Source organism: Sprattus sprattus (genome assembly GCF_963457725.1).
Source record: "Sprattus sprattus genome assembly, chromosome: 21".
NCBI classification, from domain to species: domain Eukaryota; kingdom Metazoa; phylum Chordata; class Actinopteri; order Clupeiformes; family Clupeidae; genus Sprattus; species Sprattus sprattus.
Window position 1 is genome coordinate 4,771,194 of NC_137919.1, and position 25,000 is coordinate 4,796,193.

The following is a 25,000-nucleotide window of genomic DNA, read 5'->3' on the forward strand; positions in this document are numbered from 1 at the left end:
GCCTTTCACCTCTGCCAGGTGATGGATGAGGCCTGGGGAGGTGATTCATGCTCTCCCTGCCAGGCCTCTCCTCAGAACCCCGCAGGCTCATCAATTCTCATAGATCCGCCGGCTACAGCAAGGTGACAGGCCAGAGTTTGAATGTCTGTGTGTGGGGGAAGGGGTGGGGGGGGGGGGGGGGGGGGGGGGGGAGGATGCTCGCTGCCTTGCCTTGCCCTACACCCCCATTCTCAAAGAATGGACCCTTTGGTGAACGGTGCCCAAACACAGTGGTTTGTAAGGTAATGATGTTAGTGTGTGGGTTTGGATGGTCTGACTGTTTGATTTGTGTGTGTGTGCGCGTGCGTGTGCGTGTGCGTTTGCGTGTGCGTGTGTGTATGCTTCATGAACATGTTTGCCCCTCGTGGCAGTTTGGCTTTGTGTTTTGTGTACAGTTAGGATCTATAAAGAAAATACTTTCCATAGGGTTTATATAGCCTTGTTTCCTTTTTCTGAGCTCCAGCCACTTGTTCCAGTTGTTCCTAATGGGGAGGGAGCGTGTGTGTGTGTCTGTGTGTGTGTGTGTGTGTGTGTGTGTGTGTGTGTGTGTGTGTGTGTGTGTGTGTGTGTGTGTGTGTGTGTGTGTGTGTGTGTGTGTGTGTGTGTGTGTGTGTGTGAGAGAGCGTATGGGGTCAGCTACAGAAAAAGTGCTGCACCAAGCGTCTCTTTTGTGCGGCTGCTCCCGAGCACAACGCCGTCTCCCTTCTGCCAGAGACACACGCTACATGGACACCTAGAGATCCGGATAGGCAAACTCCTCTGGTATGGATGCAGCCTGGATTTGTCCTAGTTGTGGTCTGCATTTGGCCTAGTTGTGGCCTGGATTTGGCCCAGATATGGCCTGGGTTTGGGCCCGATATGGCCTTGGTTTGGGCCAGATCCCAGAAATCCTATCTGTGGAGTCGGTAGGTTAATCTTAAAATATTTACAAATCATTAGAAAAAAAAGACAGTAAATACAGCAATGACAAAAATGTAATAATACGTATTAATAAATTAATTTCATAAAACAATATGAAATAACATTTTTAATGTAGGTATATATATTAATGTAAGTATTATTATAATAAATAAGCATATTATAACCAAATGCCAAAAGTATTACAAAGTAGGTAGTGATATACCCTGCTGTGCTATAGCCAGGCATAAGCAGAGTGGATCTGTGGAGTCTACAGGATGGAGTCTGGGTAGGGGGTATCTATCAGTGTACATTGCCTGCTGATCCGGAAGGCTTGTTATCGAATGACTGGCATCAGTAATGTGTGTGTGAGTGTTTGTGTGTGTGTGTGGAGGTAGTGTGTGTGATTGGGGAGGTGGCAGCTGTTTTGTGTTGTTAGCGCTAGATGCTAGGCGTGGACCTACCCAGGTCCTGGATTAGACACCAAGAAATGGATTCAATCTCAGAAAGCATCTGGTTGAAATTGAAACACTGTGTAGCATGTGTGTGTGTCTGGGTATCTATGAGAGTGTTTGTGTGTGTGTGTGTGTGTGTGTGTGTGTGTGGTGTGTGTGTGTGTATCTGGGTATCTATGAGTGTGTGTGTGTGTGTGTGTGTGCGAGTCTTGTAAGTAACATGTTTGTGTGTGTGTGTGTGTGTGTGTGTGTGTGTGTGTTTGTGTGTGTGTGTGTGTGTGTGTGTATGTGTGTGTGCGAGTCTTGTAAGTAACATGTCCACTTTGTTGTGTGTGTGTGTGTAGTTATTTATTTATTTCCCTCCCTCCTGTGCGCCCCGGACACGGAGAGTGAATTTCCCAGCAAATTCCGGCCCACCGCTTTGGAAAAAGCTGGTGGAGCGAGGAGAAGTTGGGCCGAGCGCCCCGCACTACCGAGGCCCCTGATCCGTGCACCCCCACAGCACCCCCAACCCACAGCACCCCCACCCACAGCACCCCCCACGGGCCTGACATCCGTGTCTTCTAGGGGGGTCATGGTTGGAGGTGCCCCGGCAATCATCCAGCCCCCCTTCCTCTTCACCTCCCACGCTCTCCACACACACACACACACTAGCACATGCACACACACACACACACTCACACACTCTCTCTCGCTCTCTCTCTCACACAGACACACTCATGCACACCCACATACACACTCTCTCTCTCTCACACCACACAGACACACTCACGCACACACACACACACACACACACACAGTTATACACACACACACACACAGCGAGACCCCACAGCCTCTGCCCGTGCAAAGCAGTGGGGGAGCTCACAGCAGTAGATCCATCAAGCAAGCGCCAAACGCTAAGCTCCACTTGGCCCCGAGGCTAGAGGCTGATAGATTGGACTCGCCACACCACACCACGCCACGCCTCGCCTCGCCTAACCACATCTCCGATCCACTCCTCAGCAGAACCCGACGCCAAAACAACAGCAGAACATCTTGTTCAGCGTAAGGCAGGGCTGGCAACACAGTCCTGCCACAGGGCAGTGGACCATCGCTTGCAGGGAAATAAACACTTCCTGTAATATAATGAGAAATAAAAATAAACTATTAAACCGACTAAAACCTAGTACTGTGAAGTGTTCTGCAGAAGGTTAGGGGCAGTCCTTTCCTTCTAGTGGCTTATTTAACGCCACTTTAGGAAAACACAGACACTAGCTGGCAGGGAGATACAAATCTTCAGAAAGAAAGACATTTGCATTAGTGTAATGACTAAAAGGCTCTGATCAAGTTAAGGCACTGGTGAAGGGAGAGACACACCTTTCCTTGCAGTGGCTTATTTAACGCCACTTTATGAAAAAACACTAGCTGGCAGGGAGATACAAATCTTCAGAAAGAAAGACATTTGCATTAGTGTAATGACTAAAAGGCTCTGATCAAGTTAAGGCACTGATGAAGGGAGAGACACACCTTTCCTTGCAACAATTAATTTCAAGGCATTGTATGTGAGCTTTAGGAAAGCCAAAATAGGATTTGGCCTATTGGTAGGGTGTCAGTAGCTGTCAGTGAACCTATGTACTGTGCTCTACTGTTTTGGACACGGAAATTAAGGCTGGGTTTGACTGTTCAGGAGACTCTAACAGATTTTGTGTTGAAGTCATGGATTTCTCCCCAGTGTGAGCAGTGCTTATATGCAGCTAATCCCAGAGACATCTGCTTGCTCTTGTGTAGAGCGTGTGTGTGTGTGTGTGTGTGTGTGTGTGTGTGTGTGTGTGTGTTTCAGTGTGTGTGTGTGTGTGTGTGTGTGTGTATGTCAGTGTGTGTGTGTGTGTGTGTCAGTGTGTGTGTGTGTGTGTGTGTGTGTGTGTGTGTGTATGTCAGTGTGTGTGTGTGTGTGTGTGTGTGTGTATGTCAGTGTGTGTGTGTGTCAGTGTGTGAGAGCGTCTGCCTGCTCTAGCCTTGCCCTTCCTGCGAATTCTGCTGACTCCGTCCAACCATTGATTTAGAGCTTCTTCTCCGTATCTGCTGAAGATATACAACTATGGCCCCTCATGCCCCCCCCCCCCCTCCCGTTGTTGCTATATTTTTGCCCTTAGCCAAATATTTGCCGTGTGCATCATCTGCAAGGACTGACGCGTAAGCGCGGGAGCGACGAACAGGCCCACTCGGCAAAAACTTTCGTTTTGTTCTGTCAGCCGAGATGAAACACCTCCCGTCACTACTTTGTCAGTTAATTATGTCCCTCCGTATCTCGAGAGCGTACCATACGCCCCATCCGGCATGTCAAATATATGAGCCTCCGCCGCTCTCGCACTTTGAGAGCCCTGTCGCGTGGCCGTTTCGCGTTAACAGACATTACACCGTTCTTCTCGTCACCTGATTTTCTTGCCTTGATTAGCAACCAGGCAAAGCAGATGTTTTCGAAATGCCGCGTTCCACTCAGCCCGGCACGGAGCTCCACTGGGAGTGCAGTATATATTCCCAGTTAGTCACAGACTACCATCCCCCCATGCCAGTAACGTCCGTCCACTGGGACGCCACGGATGCCTCTGCTGGGAAAATAATTTGCATTCCGTGCTGCTCAAAGTATTTTTGTGTTGCGTCTAATCAATCAGTGGGTTTCTGTCTCTCTCTATCTCTCTGTCTCTCTCTATCCCTCTCTCTCTCTTCATCACTCTATCTCTCTTTCTCTCTCTGTATCCTAATTGGCGAAGCTTGAGGCAGAGCTAATTATTCGCTCTCATCCTCTCGCTCGGATGACTAAATATGTGGTGTCATAGATCAGGCGCTTTCAATCTGCACTGCCTTGACGGACATCTCTGAACTAGCTGCAAACAGACGTTGCTGAGATACTGTAGTAATTGCTTTTTGTTTGTTTCTCTCTTTTTCTATTTTCTATTTCTCCCACAGCACTTTTAGCCAGGCTAAACTCTTGCCCTGCAGGATAAAACCTTTAATCTATGGAAAGAATCGTTGTCAGGTTTTTTTTCCATTTTTTTCCATTCATATTTAGGTCTTTTCTGCTTTCTGTTTACGTAATTATTTAGCTTTTTTTCCCACTTAATCTTCTCTTCTCCTCTGCCGGGTATTTGCTTGTAAACAAGAGATTCATGCAGTCAGCGAAGAAGCATGCTAAATTTACACTCTGCCTCTCAAGCAAACACCGTTACTTGGGTAACCTTACTAAGCAACGTCATAGACACAAACAACATATATTCCTCGGTTTCTTGTGTCCGTCACTCACGAACACAAGAGGTCGGTTTGAAAACGTGCAGTGTGGTCGCATGGAGACCATTCCAGACTCTGTGTGCCGTTGATTATGCATCCCTCCCTATATATTCCCACTAATGGCCTCCGTAGGAGTCCCCTCTAGCTTAGGCCATATAAATACTCCTGTTTACTGGCTGTGGGCGACTCTTTAGAGGCCGAAACTAGCTGTGGCGGCAGATTTTTTGTTGTTGTTTTTTTTTTTATCGCAGAAAACCCGACCCGTTGATGAAAAGCAACTGTAAAAACTTAGTCTTGCTGCAATATTGTTTAGGAACTGGGAGGCGATAACGTTTTAGTGACTCAGGCAAACATCCATCTGTTTTAGAGTGGTGTAGGCACTAGATGGGATTTAATGACTCCGTACGCCTCATGCACTACACCCACTGTTTGGTTAGACATTCTCCATAATGTTAAGCACAAATACAGTGATTCTGATAATAATATATATAATATATATACATGCAGCATCAGTATATATACTATATGGATACACGAACATATTGCATTTTTATGTATATGCATATGAGTTCTTTTTAAGTTAGTCGGGCCAAGTTTTAACAGCGGCTATTTTGTCTGGTTCTGTTTTGACTCCTTCACTAGAAACGACGTATGTGGCCAAGATACTTGATTGAGGTCTGGGCAAAAACACATTTCTCTGGCGCTATTTATATATTCCATATCAGTCAGTATAGCAACAAAACAGCGGTGTGTGTGTTTGCACCAGGGGCTACGATTGAAGAGCCCGGCATCAGCGATCCAGCTGTTCTAAATGTGATAAATTGGACTATTACTGCAACACTGGGGCACAGTGTAATTGCATTACGATGGCAAAAGACCTCAAAGTCTTTTTCAGCGGTTGTGATCTGTATAGTTCTGAAGGGCTTCACTCAACCCTCACACACACATTCACACACACACACACAAACAGACACACACACACACACACACATACACACACTCGCACTCAATCTACACTGTTGTGTGCGGGAAAGCTTTTGAGATTTGTCCTTCATTCATAATACGAACATTGCTCACAGCTAACCTCCCTTTAAAATAGTGAATGGGCCCAAATTACACAGGCCTGGCTTGTTAGGACACAATAGCAATCAGCCAATTTCCTGTTATTTGGTTTTGTCCTCAGCTCCTGAAAAAGCATTAGGACTGTGGAGCGGAAACATTACTACTCCTCTTTTCTCTCTCTCTCTCTCTCTCTCCTCCCCCTGATCTCTCTCTCTCTCCTCTCCCTGATCTCTCTCTCTCTCTCTTCTGTCCCTGCTCTCTCTCTCTCTCTCTCTCTCTCTACTGACATGACTGTGTGGTATCAACATATACAGCACTGAATATATTCAAAGTCAAATACCCCCTCCCCACTCCTCACACACACACACACACACACACACACACACACACAAACACACACACACACAACATACAACATATGCACCAAGCCTCCATAACATACATAACAAATCTCTCTCTCTCCTCCCCTCTCCAGAATGCGGACCCTGTCCATGACCTGCTGCTGGACGTGATCACATGGGTGGGCATCCTGCTGTCGCTGGTCTGCCTGCTCATCTGCATCTTCACCTTCTGCTTCTTCCGAGGCCTGCAGAGCGACCGCAACACCATCCACAAGAACCTCTGCATCAGCCTCTTCATCGCCGAGTCCCTGTTCCTCGTGGGCATCAACCGCGCAGACCAGCCGGTACGTGCTCTTATCCTATTGGTTAACATGGTGTCCATACGTGCTCTTATCCTATTGGTTAACATGGTGCCCAGATATGCTTTTATCCTATTGGTTAACATGGTGCCCCTACGTGCACTAACCCCATTGGTTAACATGGTGCGGGTACGTGCACTAAATCTATTGGTTAGCATGGTGCTTCGGCTACGTCTGAGGGTTGCGTAGCGCTTGTTATGGTGTAACTATACCAAGTCGAGCATGGAGCGCCAAATGCATGTCACTTTTCATCTGTACGAAATGAGGTCCAGGATATTTTTTGTGTTTTTGATGGCATAATTACAGGTAAGCAAGGACCAGCAAGGACCAGTGTGTCTCCAGTATAAAGTTTTTGGGAATGATGTGCATATTACAGTAAATATCCTATTCTTCAAGATTTTGAAGTTTGCTTCTAGATCTTTCTGCTGAGCCCTTCCTTCCACTCTGTTGCTGCGCTAATCTATCAGTACTATGATCGATAGTATGATTAAAACGTGCAGCAGGTTTAGCCGGTGTTTTTTCACGTCACATGGCTCAGTATGTAAACACTGGTCTTCTAATATTACTGTAAAAGCTGGTTGTGTAGAGGGCAAACTGGCGTTGTGTTCTTCTCTTCTGTCTTTTCAGATAAACCCCTTCACATGGCTTAGTGTAGCAACATCATGACAGGTGTCGGGTTTAAGACTAAAGTTAAAAGGAAAAGTAGTAAATGTTTTAGATGGGAGCCGGCAATCCTTCAGTGGCTTCTGCCGTGAGCACTGAGTGCATCGGGGTGCATCAGGTAGACACTGGAGAATAATGAGGGGGAAAATCAAGCTCCGGAATAGACAGCGGGAACCTGACCTGTGCGTTGACCCCTCCATTTCTCTCACTGGGTTTTTTCGCCTCTCTCTCTTTCTCTCTCTCTCTCTCTCTCTCTCTCTCTCTCTCTCTCTCTCTCTCTCTCTCTCTCTCTCTTCCACTGTCTCCATCTCTCTTCCACCCTGCCCCCCCCCTCTCTCTGTCCCCCTGCAGCTCTCTCCCTATTTCTTCCTCTCTGTCTCCCTCGCTCCAACCCTCATCTCTCTCTCTCTCTCTTTCTCTCTCGCTCTCTCTCTCTCTCGCTCTCTCTTTCTCTGAATTCAGTTCAGTTCAATATGCTTTATTGGCATGAATGGGAAACATAGAAGCGTAGAAAACCTCAAAACATAGAAAATACTGAATCACAGAACATGTACGTATGTGTGTGGTTAAAAACACACACACACTCACACACACATAAATACACACAAATATGTAAATTTAACTTTGCTCATGACCATATTCAAAAGAAAGAAAACGAACAGCAGAGATGGTGTGAGTTGAGGGCAGAGGTGTTGGCAGGGGATTGCTGATGCTGTTTGTTAAGCTGTGGAGTTGAAGCCTCATAAGTTGCTACCAATCAGCTGGTATCCTCTCCCAAAAGCATTGCAAGTTTCTCCTGCTCTTCCAGTGTAGTGGAATTTGGGGTACATTTGCTGAAGATGTCAAAGTACTGACGTGACCTATCACAGTGTAGAAGAAGGTACTGATGTTTTTGGAGTATATACTTATTAAAGTGTAGAAGAAAGTACTGATGTCTTTGGAGCATGAACTTATTACAGTGTAGAGGAAAGTACTGATGTCTTTGGAGCATATACTTATTACAGTGTAGAGGAAAGGGCACCTCTGTCTTTTCAATGACCCCATACCCTTTGCTCTTTGAGTGACCATAGCTGTGAGTCTGCCTTTCTCTATGGCCAGACTGTGGTCACTCAGTCTGTATGTGAGGATCTGTGTGTGTGTGTGTGTGTGTGTGTGTGTGTGTGTGTGTGTGTATATACGTGAGGATCTGTCTCTGCTTTGATATCTCTGACAGTGGAGAGATACTTGTACCACTCCTGCCCTCCCTCTCTCTCTCATGGTGAGTCAAAGCCGGCTGTCACCTGGCATTCAGTTCAAAATAAACCCACCTCTCATCTCCCGAAGAGCGGCCGGGCTTGGCTCAGAGAAAGCAATTTAGCACTGGGCAAGAGCCCCACGGCTGCAGGGGGCGTCCACTCCTCAATGCTACGCACCGCGGCTGGTGTGTGTGATCGTGAATGTGTGTGTGCAGGAGTGACTGTGTGTGTGTGTGTGTGATTGTGTGTGTGTGTGTGTGTGTGTGTGCGTGTGTGTGTGTTTGTGACACTGTGCTTGTGTGTGTGTGTGTGTGTTGCCATCTCATTGACATGAAGTGGATTGCGGAGCTACAGGCCTCTGATTGTCTCCTGCCGTCTTTTAAATAGCCTCCAATGGCCCTGTGAATTGCCATTGTGATCCACCTATAAACACACAGCAATCTGTTGGAGTACAATACAAAGACTCTTTCACCATTATTTATTCACCCCCACCCTCTCCGTCTCCCTCGCCGTTTCCTAACGCCTCTTATCGCAGAGACAATGATCTCCGTCATCTCATACATCAAGCCAGACAGTGTTTGGGCTCCGCTCCCACCATTAGGCTGTTATAATTTCTTTATGCTGACTACAGACGACGATCTAACGTGGGACGAGCCTTCTTCTGCGGAGAACAAATAACCCTTCATCTTTATCGCCCGCCGAGATTCTGTTAATGCCGGGCCGTTTAGAGGCACTCGAAAATGCATCAAGGAAAAGAAATTGAGGAGCTGGGTCGGGGACTTAAAAAAATCGACACTGGTTCAAGGGCTAGTTGACTTGCTGATTCAGCCCCGCGGTTCAGGTTAACTCGTCGTGATTCCGAGTTAACAACAGCTGTGTCTGACTGATGGAGGAGAGAGAGTGGAAAGACCTTTGAAATTACCTTTGACCTATGAACTATGACCCTTAAATGTTTTCATTTCACATGCAGCTCTCAGCCTCTGGGCCAGCTTGGAAAAACGTTTTGGTTACTTCTGTGAAGGTTAGAGGAGGTATGGGTGCATAAATGTAGTTATATATATCGCCCCCAGTCTGTTTGGGGTGGGCAGTATGAAATGTATGTAGCATGCTAGCCAACAGCTAGCCAGTCTTACGTCCTTAAAGTACATGATCATGAGACAGAACTATCAGTCGCTAAGTAACTATGGTACTGAGAAAGCCAGTACTAAGAGTACTGGACTAAAATGCTCCTGTAAATTGATTAATTCTAGATACTAATAGGATAAGTGAACTAGCTTTCAATAAATACATATTGAACTGTGGAAGGCAGTGTTGGTATATTCGATAATCAGAGCTCAAATATCTCAGGTGAAGAGCATTAACACTCTTCCGTTCTGTGTCTCTGTCACACACATACCCTATGCACTCTGTCTCTTTCTCCCTACAGACACACTCCCCTACACACACACTGCCCTCGCTCTCTCTCATTCTCCCTCCCTCTCTTTGTGTGCCTTTGTATCATCACACACACACACACACACACACACCCACGCACTGCACACACTCTCCCTCTCTCTCTCTACCTCTCTTCCTCCCTCCCTCCCTCTCTCTCTCTTTCTTTTCTTCCCTCCCTTTCTGTGTTTTTCTCCCTATCCCTCCCTCTTTGTGAGTCTATCTGCACACACAAACACACACACAAACACACTCACACACAGCCCTCTGCCCCTGGCTATTCCCCTGCAGTGCACAGATCTCTAAATGGGTGGGATGATCAGACTTTAGCGATCAATAAGCCCCGAGTTGTGCAGCCGCCCAAGGATTTGGTCTCTTTACAGTTGAGCCAGCCAACCTTCCATTTGACTGTAGCTGAACAGTTGTCACCAGCATAATGTGGTGTGTGGCCTTGGTGCCCCAGTTAGGAAAATACTTGGCTGGGTGGAATGATATTTGATTTTTATTTCAGAACAAACTAACAAAACACCTTTTGTTTTGATCACAAAATGTAGACTCCTGTTGTTCTGCCATTACTTTCTATCTGTTGATCAATAGTTGTCTCTTCAAGGTAAATATATCAGGCAGACTGGCAATACGTTATGGTCTACAAGGCTTACAGACTCAAGATTTTTCACATGACTAACATTTTTCACTGATTCAGTTTAGTGTGAAATCTCACCCACTATAAATTGATATTCTAAGACACCAAGTTGGTCTACTGCACCCTTTCAAGATATTCCTCGAAGCACGGGGGACTTTAAGGGAAATTAATTGATTTTGTGTGTAGTCTCACGCTGCTTTGTGGTAAAAACACGTGACGTCAGTTCACTCAGCAGAAAGGCTCCAAAAAGGTCCTGTGCCCTGCCCTTTCATAGCGCAACAGCGGGGGATCCAATCAGTGGGCAGTTTAAAGATTGCTCACTCCGTGGCCATAGAGGCCGAACGCTGAACCCTAAAGTTGATTAATTGAACCAATTTAACGAGGTTGAGTGGGGAGGGGGGGAAAGACTCCAAACCCTGTACCATAGAGCCAATAATAACAATATTAATGATTGCTGGAGAGTAACTTTGAGAGAGAGAGGGAGAGGGAGAAAGAGAGAGGGAGGGAGAGGTAGGGAGGGAGGGAGGGAGGGAGGGAAAGGGAAAGGGAGATAACGAGAGGGAACGGGAGATAGAGAGAGGGAAAGGGAGAGAGAGAGAGAAGGAGAGCGAGAGAGAAGGAGAGAGAAGGAGGGAGAGAGATAGAGTGGGAGAGGGAGAGGGAAGTTGAGAGAGAAGGAGAGAGAGAGAGAGAGGGAGAGAGATAGAGTGGGAGAGGGAGAAAGAGAGAGAGGGAGAGGTAGAGTGGAAGGGAGGGAGGGAGAAAGAGAGAGAGAGGGAAAGGGAGATAACGAGAGAGAAAGGGAGAGAGAGAGAGGAAAAGGGAGAGAGAGAGAGAGAGAAGGAGAGCGAGAGAGAGGGAGAGGGAGAGGGAGAGAGAGAAGGAGGGAGAGAGATAGAGTGGGAGAGGGAGAGCGAGAGAGAAGGAGAGAGAGAGAGGGAGAGAGATAGAGTGGGAGAGGGAGAGGGAGAGACTGCAGTTGTTGCCGATGGCTGAAGTCGAGAGATTGGTCTTAAGTGGAATGAGCATGCTGGTGTTCCTACACGATGAAAAATAATATCCACTTAATTCCTGGTGGTGTGTACATGGAATTAAATCCGCTGAAATTGGACAAAAATAATTAGCGATTGAAATGTGAGGCAACATATACTCTCAGGCTCGTGGGGGGAAATAATAGTGGAATCCATCACGAGTTTCCCCATTAGCTAGTTCATCACTTCATTAAGTGGTCCGAATAAACCCCTTTTCCCGATATCAATTAGTGAACTTGTGAGCATTCCTCACTCGCTATCCCCTCCTCTGTTTTCATTGTAAGTTATAATTCATAATATATTATTAATATAATATAGTATTATATTATTATTCTAATATAATATAATGTAGTTATAAATGTCATGTTCGGCATGCCACGTTGGCTCCGATGAGAACGTGCTACATAAGAGGGTAACAGTGATTATGCTTTATCTAAGGCCATCTGATTACGCTGCCCTATATGCCGTGTCTGCATTACTAAAATGCATACGCAAGTTATAACATCAACCTGCAGTGTTGCATATTCAGACATATTAGCACAGAACACATCCTCTGATTTCTTTCTGTTTTTTATTTTTTTGGCGTTTTTTTTCTGATCACATAATGGCGGTAATGATGATAATGATGACAATAATGATGGTGCTTAATTACACGATGAAGTGGAAGCAAAAAAGCTGCCGCCCCGAAACCATTTTCCTCCTGACATTTCCTAAATGATACTCTTTGGCATGACGTGACAGGTTGTGAATTATGGAAGTGTCTTGGCATTTTTTTTTTCTTTCATATTGTCTTCAGGGGTGCTGCAGTATTGCTTTTCTGATTTCCTGTGTCACGTCCGTTCTGACTCTGTTCCTTCTCCTCCCCGTGCACTCACGGGGGGATAGTCACTGCAAACTGCTGCGGAGTGAAGCGAAGAGGTGGTGTCTGTGCACTGATGATGGATGAGGGTATTGAGTCGAAGGAACAGATGACGGCATGGGTTAGATGATTGAAAGCACGACATTGGTACTCGGTAGAAAAACGGAGTATCACTGTAGTTAGTGTCCGCTCCGGACCACCTCTTCAATCATGAACCTAGACAGAAGAAGCTCGGTACTGTCAAACTGTCTTACCTGCTGCTACTGCTGCTCAACGCCTTTGATGACGACGATGACAGTTCCACTCTTCCATAGATTGTCTATTGTCCAATTGAATGGCAGTGATGGTGATAGTAGTGATGATAATGATAAAGAAGTGGATGAGGAGGGGGAGGAGGAGGAGGGGGAAGACCTCATTCTGTTTCTCCCTCCCCATACCTCATGTAATAACATAAGTGCTGATGAGGATGATGATGATGATAGCCTCTTCCTCTCTCTCTCTGTAAACATTGCCTGTACGGTGTTTGCAATTACTAGTGATGAAGATGATGATGACCTCATCTTCCTTTCCACCTGTGCAGATTGCCTGTGTAGTGTTTGCAATAACTAGTGATGACGATGATGATGTTGATGATGATGAAGATGACAGCAATGATGACGATCTTCCTCTCCTCCTGTGTAGATTGCCGGCGCATTGTTTGCAATAACTTGTGATGATGATGATGCTCTTCCTCTCCTCCTGTGTAGATCGCCTGTGCTGTGATTGCAATAACTAATGATGATGATGATGATGTTCTTCCTCTCTAGATCGCCTGTGCTGTGATTGCAATAACACGTGATGATGATGATGATGATGATGATGATGTTCTTCCTCTCTCTTCCTCTCTAGATCGCCTGTGCGGTGTTCGCGGCGCTGCTGCACTTCTTCTTCCTGGCGGCGTTCACCTGGATGTTCCTGGAGGGCGTGCAGCTCTACGTCATGCTGGTGGAGGTGTTCGAGAGTGAGCACTCGCGCCGCCGCTACTACTACATGGTGGGCTACGGCGTGCCCGCGCTCATCGTCGCCGTCTCTGCCGCCGTGGACTACCGTAGCTACGGGACTGACCGAGTGTGAGTATCTGCCTAGATAATAACCAATCAGATCTGCCCGCTGATACAGGCCTCTGGGCTGTTGGGGATGTTTATGCGTTTACTGCCATTAATCAATAACTTATCCTTCAATATCTATGCAATCAATAACTCATCCATAATGAACTATAAAGCACTTTATTATTATTATTTATAATTACGCACCTATATCACTGGGCTGTTTACATCACTGGGCTGTGAATGTATCATAATAGTTGTGTAATTGGTAAATGTATATAAATATCCTGTTTTGTAGAGGGAAAATATACAATAGCGCAAACTATGTTACTCCAAGCTCTTATGCTATAGCCATTTGGTCCTAATGATGTACGCTTGTAATAACATTAACTTGCTGCTAAAAAACCTGTGTGGTATTTAGGTGAGGTGTAAATGAGCTTAGCTTGTAGTTTAGCTTAGTACCCAAGCTGTGTGATTGTCATCAACTGTGTATCTGCAGTTGCTTACATCTCCGTGAGTGTCATCAGCGGGATTTGCCAGTGAAGATCATTTGTTTGAGTGCACTCGTCAATTTGTCATTTAGAGAGAAAGAAAGAACGGCTGATTGTTGTTAAACGATCCTGGAAGTTTTCAGAGCCTCATGTTGAGTTTAAGTTCGAGTGTCTTGTGAAAACACAGGTCACACTGAAGCTTTGACAAATGAATCCATCCATTATGTTCGTAGACAATTCTTTTATTGTGAATCGTCGCCTGCCAGGGTCTCTGTATATTTATGTCTCTGTCTCTCTCGCTGTGGTTTTTCCGTCTCATATTTGGGGGGAAAAGTCCTTGGAAAGGGTACAGTAATCGCAACCTCACAAAATATGTAATGTCTCAAGAAGGGGTCGCAGCACGCCAAGATTTTTATCATTGCTTTATCAACATATGTTTCAGATTGCATCGCCCCCCCCTCCCCCCCCCCCCCTCCATCTTTGGATAGTTGCGTCTGTGTTCCAAAGTCTCTCTTGACCCAGACCCAGACTCCATGCATGCAAGCCATTATGTTTTCACGTAATTGTTTATGAATATGCTGCATTAATCTTTTTCGCGTCGATTTTTTGGTCTCGCTTCAAGTCGCCCACCTGGCAGCAGTTAGCGGCGGCCCTGCTGAGAAACACTCTGTGTCTTTTTTTTTACGCGGTTAAACAAAAGCCATATTTTTCCCCAGTGCTGGAGCACCCTGTCCCCCCCCCCCCCCAACCCCACCACACCCCCCCCTGCCCTTCACCACGGACCCAGTTCAGGAGGCATATGCGGTGCAGTATGGTTTGAAATATGTTCTGGAGAGAAGGCCCCTCTCCATCTTGCCGGACAGTTTGTGTGTTAGTGCTCGGCCTAATTGCTCATTCGCTCGTCTGGCCGCCTCACGCCTGCCATAGTGTTTGTTTTGGACCTCGGCGCTAATGAGTGAATCTGGTGTGCGCGGAAAACTTTCTTTATTCTTCTCAAAGTCTTTCGGTGTTGATTTTCTATACTCCGCACCATCTCTGTGCAGACGTGCAGTGCTCCTCCTTAGTTCCCTTTCTCCTGGAACCGAGAACCGAGTTCCCCCGATGGTGGTTGTTAAGCCTGTTACCCTTAGAAAGCATCCATGGAACATCTCAAGAAGCTATTGAACTGAAGACTAATCCAATCCTGTGAAAAGCATGGCGGCGATGCTCGCTGCATACTAAACACTCGACAGTCACAGCCCCCCCACTTTACACGATCTATAACAAGCTGTGCACCGAGCGATTTCAGTTAATTGCCTAATTCACCTCCAAAGATGGAAACGCTGGGATGCCCTGCATCGAGAAACACAGTGATCTAGAGATTCAGAGAGAGAGAGAGAGAAAAAAGAAAAAAGAAGTGAAAGTGAAAGAGAGAGAGAGAGAGAGAGTGAGAGAGTTTGTGTGGCTCTGTGTGTGTGTGTGTGTGTCTGTTTGTATTATTGTGTGTGTGTGTGTGTGTGTGTGTGTGTGTGTGTGTGTGTGTGTGTGTGTGCATGTGTGTGCGTGTGTGTGTGTGTGTGTGTGTGTGTGTGTGTGTGAGCAGAATTGGACAAATAGGGACTGTTTGTGTGAGGCAGACCAAAAAACAGAGAGAGAGAGAGCGAGAGAGAGAGAGAGAGAGAGAAGCACAACAATTAGTATGCATTCTAATACTGGCATGGAAAAGCACTTGAGGAATAATCATTGGTTCCTCTGCTTCCCTCAGCCCCTCTTCCCCAACCCCCGAGCTCTCCCACTCTAAGTACTGTTGAACGCGCCGAAGAAGAGCTACGCAACCCGCAGGTGTAAATCTGCGCCGAATCGGGAAATAATGAAAACCAGCATCAGCAGTTCACCGCACAAGATGTTTATCATGCATGTCAGGGACACACACTCACACACACAGACACACACACACACACACAGACACACACACACACACACACACACACACACACACATACCCACATCCCTTCACACACACATAAACACACACTCACAGGCACACACACACACACACACACACACACAGAGACCCACATCCCTTCACACACACACACACACACACACACACACACACACACACACACACACACACACACACAGGCACACACACACACACACACACACACACACACACACAGAGACCCACATCCCTTCAAACACACACACACACACGGACACATACACTGAGACACACACACACACACACACACACACATACACACACACACACACACACACACACCACCCCACCCTCTCTTAAAACGTGCATTAGACGGGAAACCTGGGAGCAGAGAGGCCATAGCTCTCAGTGATGGATGAGGTGATAGCTGCCAGTGGCGAAGCACAGCATCATGTGAATAATTAAAATGGCGCCAGCCAGCAGAAGAACAATTACAGGAGGGAGGCTGGAGGTGTGTGTGTGTGTGTGTCTGTGTGTGTGTGTGTCTGTGTGTGTGTGTGTGTGTGTGTGTGTGTGTGTGTGTGTGTGTGTGTGTGTGTGTGTGTGTGTGTGTGTGTGTGTGTGTGTGTGTGTGTGTGTGTGTGGAGAGATGGAGTGTGACACACATACAGGAACATCGTGTAGCCTTTGCTGGTTTAAGTGGAAAACAATAAAAGCCGGAACCACAAAGTGTCGGGTTCCACGTGGACCCGAGAGAAGCGAGAGGAGCTGCTGCTCATGGGGGTCTCCATGGGGATCATGAGAGCACATGTTCCACACCATGGAGTGATCATCACTATAGTATACACTGGAGATATAGCTTAGCTTAGTTTATATAGATATAGCCATAGCATTCATCACAATAGCCAACACTGGAGATATAGCTTAGCTTAGTTTATATAGATATAGCCATAGCATTCATCACAATAGCCAACACTGGAGATATAGCTTAGCTTGGTTTATATAGATATAGCCATAGCATTCATCACAATAGCCAACACTGGAGATATAGCTTAGCTTAGTTTATATAGATATAGCCATAGCATTCATCACAATAGCCAACACTGGAGATATAGCTTAGCTTAGTTTATATAGATATAGCCATAGCATTCATCACAATAGCCAACACTGGAGATATAGCTTAGCTTAGTTTATATAGATATAGCCATAGCATTCATCACAATAGCCAACACTGGAGATATAGCTTAGCTTAGTTTATATAGATATAGCCATAGCTTGGCTCATGTGTGCTCCAGCCCTTAGCGCTAATTCAGCAGTCTGTGTGCCTTCAGGACGGTGGGGTCTTGTCTATGTAGTCAACACGGTCATGTAAAGAGACTAAAGGATCAAAGCAGGAGGATGTATTCATCTGTTGTCTGTACCAACGCTGTGTCTTGGGGGTTGAGCATCATGACATCAGCACGGTCATGTTAAGAGACTAAAGGATGATATTTTATATATATTTAATATATATTCATCTGTTGTCTATACCCATGCTGTGTCTTGGGGATGAAGCGTCATGACGTCAACACGGTCATGTAAAGACACTAAAGGATGATATTTTATATATATTTAATATATATATATTCATCTGTTGTCTATACCCATGCTGTGTCTTGGGGGTGGAGTGTCATGACGCAGTGTGTCAGAGCTTGCTGAAAACAACAAGCGTCGTCTCCGGCAGGCAGGATATACATCAGAGGGAGGCCTGTGGAAATAAAGCGCTACGCTTCCTTAACACGCTAGCGCCAAATCAGTCTGTAAAAGAGAGAGGAATGTCTGCTCATGAGTGACTTTCTCATTAGAGAGTGTGAGGAGAGTGTGTCTTCGTGTATGTGTGTGCATGTGCGTGTGGATGTGTGTGTTTGTTGTGTGTGTGTGTGTGTTGGAGTGTCGGTGCCAGGCTTGTTATAAAGCTCCCTCTGGAATGTTCTCCCTTTGACTTAAAGGGATGTGTCACTTCTTCCTTTGGCTTGAAGGGATGTGTCACACCAGTGGGTATCAGCGTCATCTCGGCAGCATCACCACACTAGGAATATAGCTTCTGCAGAGACAAAGCCAGACCCTGCCTCGTGTTGCAGTCAGAAAAATCTCTCTGTCTCTGTCTCTCTCTCTGTCTCTTTCCTCCTCTCTCTCCCCCTCTCTCTCTCAGTCTCTTTCCTCCTCTCTCTCCCCTTCTCTCTCTCAGTCTCTTTCACCCTCTCTCTCCCCCTCTCCCTCTCAGTCTCTTTCACCCTCTCTCTGTCTCTCTCCCCCCCCTCTCTCTCTTTCACCCTCTCTCTCTCTCTCTCTCGCTCTCTCTCTCCCTATTTCTCTCTGTATCTCCCCCTATCTCTCTCTCTGTTTCTCTCTCTCTCTCTCTCCCTGTCTGTCTCTGTCTCTCTCCTGCTCCCTGCCTTTTTCACACACACTTCCTGATCTCTCTATCCCTCTCCATCTCTTTTGCACTTTATCTCTGCTCTTTCTTTTCTGCTTTCTCTTTTTTTCTCTCTCTCTCTCTCTCTCATTCTGTCTCTCTCTCTCTTTCTCTCGCTCTTCTGAGCAGAATGGTCTTATGCAGCCTGTCACATGAGCAGAAATAGATGTGCTCTTACAGGAAGCAGAAACTCCGTCATAAGCACCAGAGCGTCCCATCACTCCTTCACTAGAGACTGTGGGGATATGGAGAGGGCCGGGGATGAATGTGGAACGAATGATCATGGGTTATATACTGTGTGTGTGTGTGTTTACTATGTATATAGATGTGAGTAAACGAAAGTACTGTCATGAGTGTGTGTGTGTATGTGTGTGTGTGTGTTTACTGTATATATAGATGTGAGAAACAGAAGCACTTTAATGATCTGAGTGTGTGTGTGTGTGTGTGTGTGTGTGTGTGTGTGTGTCTGTGTGCCAGTTCCCGTGCACGTGAGTGAGTGTGTCGGTTTATAATGGAATGTTTTGTGTCGTCTTATCTGTTGATGCTACAGTGCTACATCCCGTCTGGCATGTGGGTTGTTATTCTGAACATCACAGTTTGATAGTAGTGACTAGATATCGTGTGTAACCTCCATAATGAAATCAGTTTGTTAGTAGAGACTAGATATCATGTGGTACCTCCCGAATTAAATCAGTTTGTAAGTAGAGACTAGATATCATGTGGTACCTCCCGAATGAAATCAGTTTGTAAGTAGAGACTAGATATCATGTGGTACCTCCCGAATGAAATCAGTTTGTTAGTAGAGACTAGATATCATGTGGTACCTCCCGAATGAAATCAGTTTGTTAGTAGAGACTAGATATCATGTGGTACCTCCCGAATGAAATCAGTTTGTCAGTAGAGACTAGATATCATGTGGTACCTCCCTAATGAAATCAGTTTGTTAGTAGAGACTAGATATCATGTGGTACCTCCCGAATGAAATCAGTTTGTTAGTAGAGACTAGATATCATGTGGTACCTCCCGAATGAAATCAGTTTGTTAGTAGAGACTAGATATCATGTGGTACCTCCCGAATGAAATCAGTTTGTTAGTAGAGACTAGATATCATGTGGTACCTCCCGAATGAAATCAGTTTGTTAGTAGAGACTAGATATCATGTGGTACCTCCCGAATGAAATCAGTTTGTTAGTAGAGACTAGATATCATGTGGTACCTCCCGAATGAAATCAGTTTGTTAGTAGAGACTAGATATCATGTAGTACCTCCCGAATGAAATCAGTTTGTTAGTAGAGACTAGATATCATGTGGTACCTCCCGAATGAAATCAGTTTGTAAGTAGAGACTAGATATCATGTGGTACCTCCCGAATGAAATCAGTTTGTAAGTAGAGACTAGATATCAAGTGTAACCTCCCTAATGAAATCAGTTTGTTAGTAGAGACTAGATATCATGTGGTACCTCCCGAATGAAATCAGTTTGTAAGTAGAGACTAGATATCAAGTGTAACCTCCCGAATGAAATCAGTTTGTAAGTAGAGACTAGATATCATGTGGTACCTCTCGAATGAAATCAGTTTGTTAGTAGAGACTAGATATCATGTGGTACCTCCCGAATGAAATCTCCATCCATGTCACTTCAGAATCTCCCATTGCAGGGATCATGTAGTAGCCTTGACCCAAAATATTTTATATTAAACAATTTATATTAATTTTATATTATATTATATGGCTGCTTTCCAAGTCCAACAGTCATGGTTCATAGCCAGCTGTACTATTGTCAGTTTTAGTACTGCTCCTGTCTCGGTGAAATTAACTTAATCCTCCTTCACCTCAATTTTACCCCTCCCCCCCAATGACAAGAGGAACGGAGGAACTGTAATTTTTCCATCGGGAGGCCTAAAATGGAGGTCCTTCTAATGTGGCGGAAATGAAATGATTAATAATTTAGACGGAGAGGTCATGAATCATCTTCATGTTTGGTCTCGTGAGGCGTCCACACACAACTCGCACGTCAAGGACCGCATCGGCTCGCAGAGATGGCAGAGGAGCTATTCTCCAGCGCATCCCGAAGCCCACCAAAATAACCTAGTGTAGTGACAAGACGCTTTTTCCAAACGTCCCCCAAGGCAAGGCTCCATTTTGGCGCCCTATTTTTCCGATGTGGCTAATATTCCACACAAAAGTACCCCTCCCCCCACACACATTCACACACACACACACACACACACACACACACACACACACACACACACACACACATATGCCCGTTACTCTCACCATACACTCAGTGGTCACATAGTAGCAGACAGGTAGGTCCATTTCTGCGTAGTAATATCCACACAAGCGCCAACGCCGCCTCTCCCAGAGGAAATCTGTGGCAGGTGTGTGTGTGTGTGTGTGTGTGTGTGTGTGTGTGTGTGTGTGTGTGTGTGTGTAAATCTGTGGCAGGGGTGAGGTGGCAGCGATTGAAACGGAAACACTTGCCACACTCCACTCCCCTGGGAGGCCTTGCCAAAGCGTCTCGCATGTCTCTGCAGCAGCAGGCCAGATATGCTGGATCACTCCCTCTCAGCTATGTGTGTTTTATTTCCAGGAACAAACAGGGTGATCGCATCAGACTCAACTCTTTCTCTCCCTCCCTTCCTTTCTCTCTCTCTCTCTCTCTCTCTCTCTCTCTCTCTCTCTCTCTCTCTCTCTCTCTCTGTCTCCCTCTTTCTGTCTCTGTCTCTCTCTCTTTCTCTCTGTGTCCCTGTCTCTCTCTCTCTCTCTCTCTCTCTCTCTCTCTCTCTCTCTCTCTCTCTCTCTCCCTCTCTCTCTCTCTCTCTCTACCTTCAGGTGCTGGTTGCGTCTCGACACCTATTTCATCTGGAGCTTCATAGGTCCTGCCACCCTGATCATCATGGTAAGTGTCCCTTGCCAATTAACCCCATGCCCCTGGTCACCCAGGGGACACACTCTCTCCCCTCTCTCTCTCTCTTCATCCTTTCTTCCCCCCCGTCTCTCTTATCGTTTTATCTCCATCCCTCTCTCCCTTTCGAACTTCTGTTTTTTGTGTTGTCTCTATCTCTTTCCTGCTGTTGTTATTCTCTCCATACTTTGCCCTCCATATCCTCCTTCGTACACACTTGTCCTCTTTTTCTTCCCTCACTCTTGCAATCTGTTGTTTTTTTCTTCTTCTTCTTCTTCTTCTTCTTCTTCTTCTTCTTCTTCTTCTTCTTCTTCTCTTCCTTTTCCTGTAATTACAGTGTTTGCAAAGTAATAAGTAAACAAGTAAAGAACTATATTGTTCTTTCTAAGGTTCTTGCTGGCAAAGCGAAGCACTGTATTGTTTCTTCATAGACTAGGCTACTTATTCCCAGATTCACAGATCTTCTGTGAATAATTCAGCTTGAAGCACTTAACGAAGAGACCTTGTTTAAACTTTGCTCAAATGTCTTTCTTGCTCTAACATCTAGCCTACCCGTTTATGTTATTACTTTTCTCTCTCTCTCACACTCACTCATTTGCTCTTTTTCAATCACTCTCTATCTGTCTGTCTATCTATCTGTCTGTCTATTTCTTTCTATTTCTTATTCATTCTTAATCTCTAACTACCTTGTATCTTTAATGTCTCTGTTTTTCACTCTCTCTCTGTCTCTTTTCATTGAATAGCTTCATCGACTTCTTTCTTTATACTGTATATCCCCTCTCTCTGTCACTCCTTCTCTCTTTCAATCCCTCTCTATCTATCTGTCTGTCTGTTTTCATGTCATGATTCCTTAGTTTTTCTCTATGTTTGTCTTCTTCACCTTCCCCATCTCAACTTCTCTGACACGTTATCTAACCCCCCCGCCTCCCCCCTGTGTATCAGATAGCTTTTTAACTTTAACTTTATATTTGTTTTTGTTTTTTTTTTCAAATTCTGCCTTGCCAATCTAGTTGCCTCCTCATCACTGTTCACCCTTCTTTGATCCTACACTCCCTCCTTTTCTATCTATCTATCTATCTATCTATCTATCTATCTATCTATCTACCTACCTACCTACCTACCCATCTGTTTCTCTATCTCTCTCTATCCCCCTCTCCCTCTCTCTCTGATCTGGCCTTATTCTCCTCCTCCTCCTCCTCCTCCTCCTCCTCCTCCTCCTCTCCACCACCCTCTTTGCATTGTTCATGAGCGCGCTGCTAGCCATCCGCCATGCTACAGTGACATTGCCGGTATGTAACAAGCCTCTTAACTGCCTCATCGCTCCAGCGCCGGAGAGCTGCACACACACACACACACACACACACACACACACACACACACACACACACACACACACACACACACACACACACACACACACACACACACACACACACACACACACACACACACACACACACACACACGGGGAGGGAGGAAGGAAGAAGAGAAGAAGAAGAGAGGGGAAGGAAGAGGAACTGTGCTCAGTGTTCACTTTCACTCTGATCCGCCTCCCAATTATGATTGATGCTGTGGCCCCACTGTAACACCCGGCCCCGGCTCTCTGTGCAGGAAAGACAGGATCTGAATGTGTGTGTGTGCGCCAAGACCACACGTGCGTGTACACACACACACACCCACACACACACACACACACACACACTCACTCACTCGCACACACTGCCACATGCTTGTGCTTCTTTTTGATTGTTACACATGTGCAGACACACACACACACACACACACACATTCACACAGAGGACACACGCACACACAAACGCCTTTCCTGCCTCTCTCTCTCTCACACACACTCACACACACACACACACACACACACACACACACACACACACACACATAGATGCTAATGAGTACATGCCATCATGGTCATGAATTCCCTCACATTCACATTGAAACCTCTAAATGCAGACGTATGCCCAACATTCACACACACTCCCGTGAACACACACACACACACACACACACACACACACACACACACAAACACTCCAGTGAACACACGGCCTTCCTCGCAGTGGCTTGCACAAAAAGCACACACACTTTTTTTTTTTCTTCTCTGTCTCTTTTTCTTCCCGCGGCACTGTCTCAATCTGTACCTTGTCACACACTTCTGCACACGCTAGCGCCCACGTTCACACCGACTCCTCGAATAACAGTCACACACTTCAAACGAAAATACCACGGTCTCGTCCTCGTTTTTACTTTCTCTCTTTCTTTCTTTCTTTCTTTCCTTCTTTCCTTCTTTCCTTCTTTTTTTATTTTAATTACGAGTCCCTTGTCACCGTTGAATCTATTTCAGCGTTCCTTTTTTTGCATAATGATGGCTCGCACTTCCATGTAGTGAGTGTCTTCCTCATAGATCTGCTCTGGAGAGGCAGGGGGGGAGAGGAGGTGGGCAGAGACTACACTAATGAACACATTGTCAGACCTTAATTCAAAGTGTTTCGGAAACTGTATGGGCTTTAGTCCTAATGCACGGTTTCGTATTCGTCGGTGTGTATGTGTGTGTGTGAGTGTGTGTTTGTGTCTGTGCAAGTTAGTGTGTGTGTGTCATGTAAGTGAGTGTGTGTACGTGTGAGAGAGAGTGCCTGTGTAAGTGTGTGCGTGCATTCTTCATGCAAACGAGAAGCTCCTCTCAATACCTGTGCTCGCCATATTGCATATTATCTTGTAATTAAAGTGACATTTAGACGGCGGCTGCGAGTGTCTTTTTCAGGTTGAGTAAGCTTACTAGCCGTCACAAAGACAGCAGCCTCAGTGCAGCGTAACCCACGACTACAGTGAATTTCAATATGATGGCCCATTGTGTGATAACTCTATATCCTCTAACCCTGTTTCGAAAGTATTCCTTTGCCTAGCACACCGACATCAAACTACTGTGTCAGACATGGTGGTTTTAACAAGACAGCAGTGTGAGCGTTTTTGATGTTTAAATCATTTTTTTCCCTTTTCCTCCTCATCTCTCTTTCTCTCTACAGTTGAATGTGATCTTCCTTGGGATTGCGCTCTACAAAATGTTCCATCACACGGCGATCCTTAAACCAGATTCCGGCTGCCTGGACAACATTAAGTAAGAGCTTTTACTAAGATCTAAACCACTTTTTTCTCAACTTATTAACAACATTAAGTAAGAGCTTTTACTAAGAGCTAAACCACTTTTGTCTCAACTTATTAACAACATTAAGTAAGAGCTTTTACTAAGATCTAAACCACTTTTGTCTCAACTTACTAACAACATTGAGAGTTGTATAAGGATTTAGGTTTTCCACAGTATGTCTGTCTCTCTCTTTCTCCCTCCTTCACTCTCTGTCTCTCTCTCCTCCTTTCTCATATCCCTCTCTCGCTTTCTGTCTTACCTTCCCTCTCACTCTCTTTTTCTATCTTCCTCTCTCTCTCCCTCTCTCGCTTACTGTCTTACCCCCCCCCCCCCCCCCCCTCTCTCTCGCTCTTTCCGGATTATAGCCAACTGCTTTGTATATGTCCATATCTTTTTATTCCTCACCCTCTTCTGTGGTACGTGACCCCATGTTTAATGGTCATGTATGCGCTATCGGAGACCTTTCCTCTCCGCATTGGATCCTAGCCTACCCAGAGAGAGAGGGAAGCGCGGCGGTTCATATTTCTCATTATTTGTAAAGGTTGTGTCGGCAAAGGTTAAAACAGAACAGGTATTCCTGAGAACGGTTGTCATTATCTGAAGTGCGAGATGAAAGGCCGGCAGACCGTCTGCGGAAATTAACCTCTTCCGGCCTCCTCCCCCCCCCCACCCCCCACCCCCCGAATCAACAGCCTC

The 25,000-nt window shown here is 45.7% G+C and overlaps 1 protein-coding gene across 1 annotated transcript in view; it reads left to right on the forward strand.

Moving 5' to 3' along the window:
• Positions 1-25,000, forward strand: part of LOC308382158 (adhesion G protein-coupled receptor L3) — a gene marked incomplete at its 3' end in the record, with an annotated part of 168,860 nt that overhangs the window by 121,637 nt on the left and 22,223 nt on the right. Inside the window, exons 13-16 of the mRNA XM_080859841.1 lie at positions 6,196-6,405; positions 13,171-13,391; positions 21,075-21,141; positions 24,186-24,277. Of these exons, the coding sequence (XP_080715967.1) occupies positions 6,196-6,405; positions 13,171-13,391; positions 21,075-21,141; positions 24,186-24,277 (590 nt within the window). The remainder of the gene's footprint in view (positions 1-6,195; positions 6,406-13,170; positions 13,392-21,074; positions 21,142-24,185; positions 24,278-25,000) is intronic.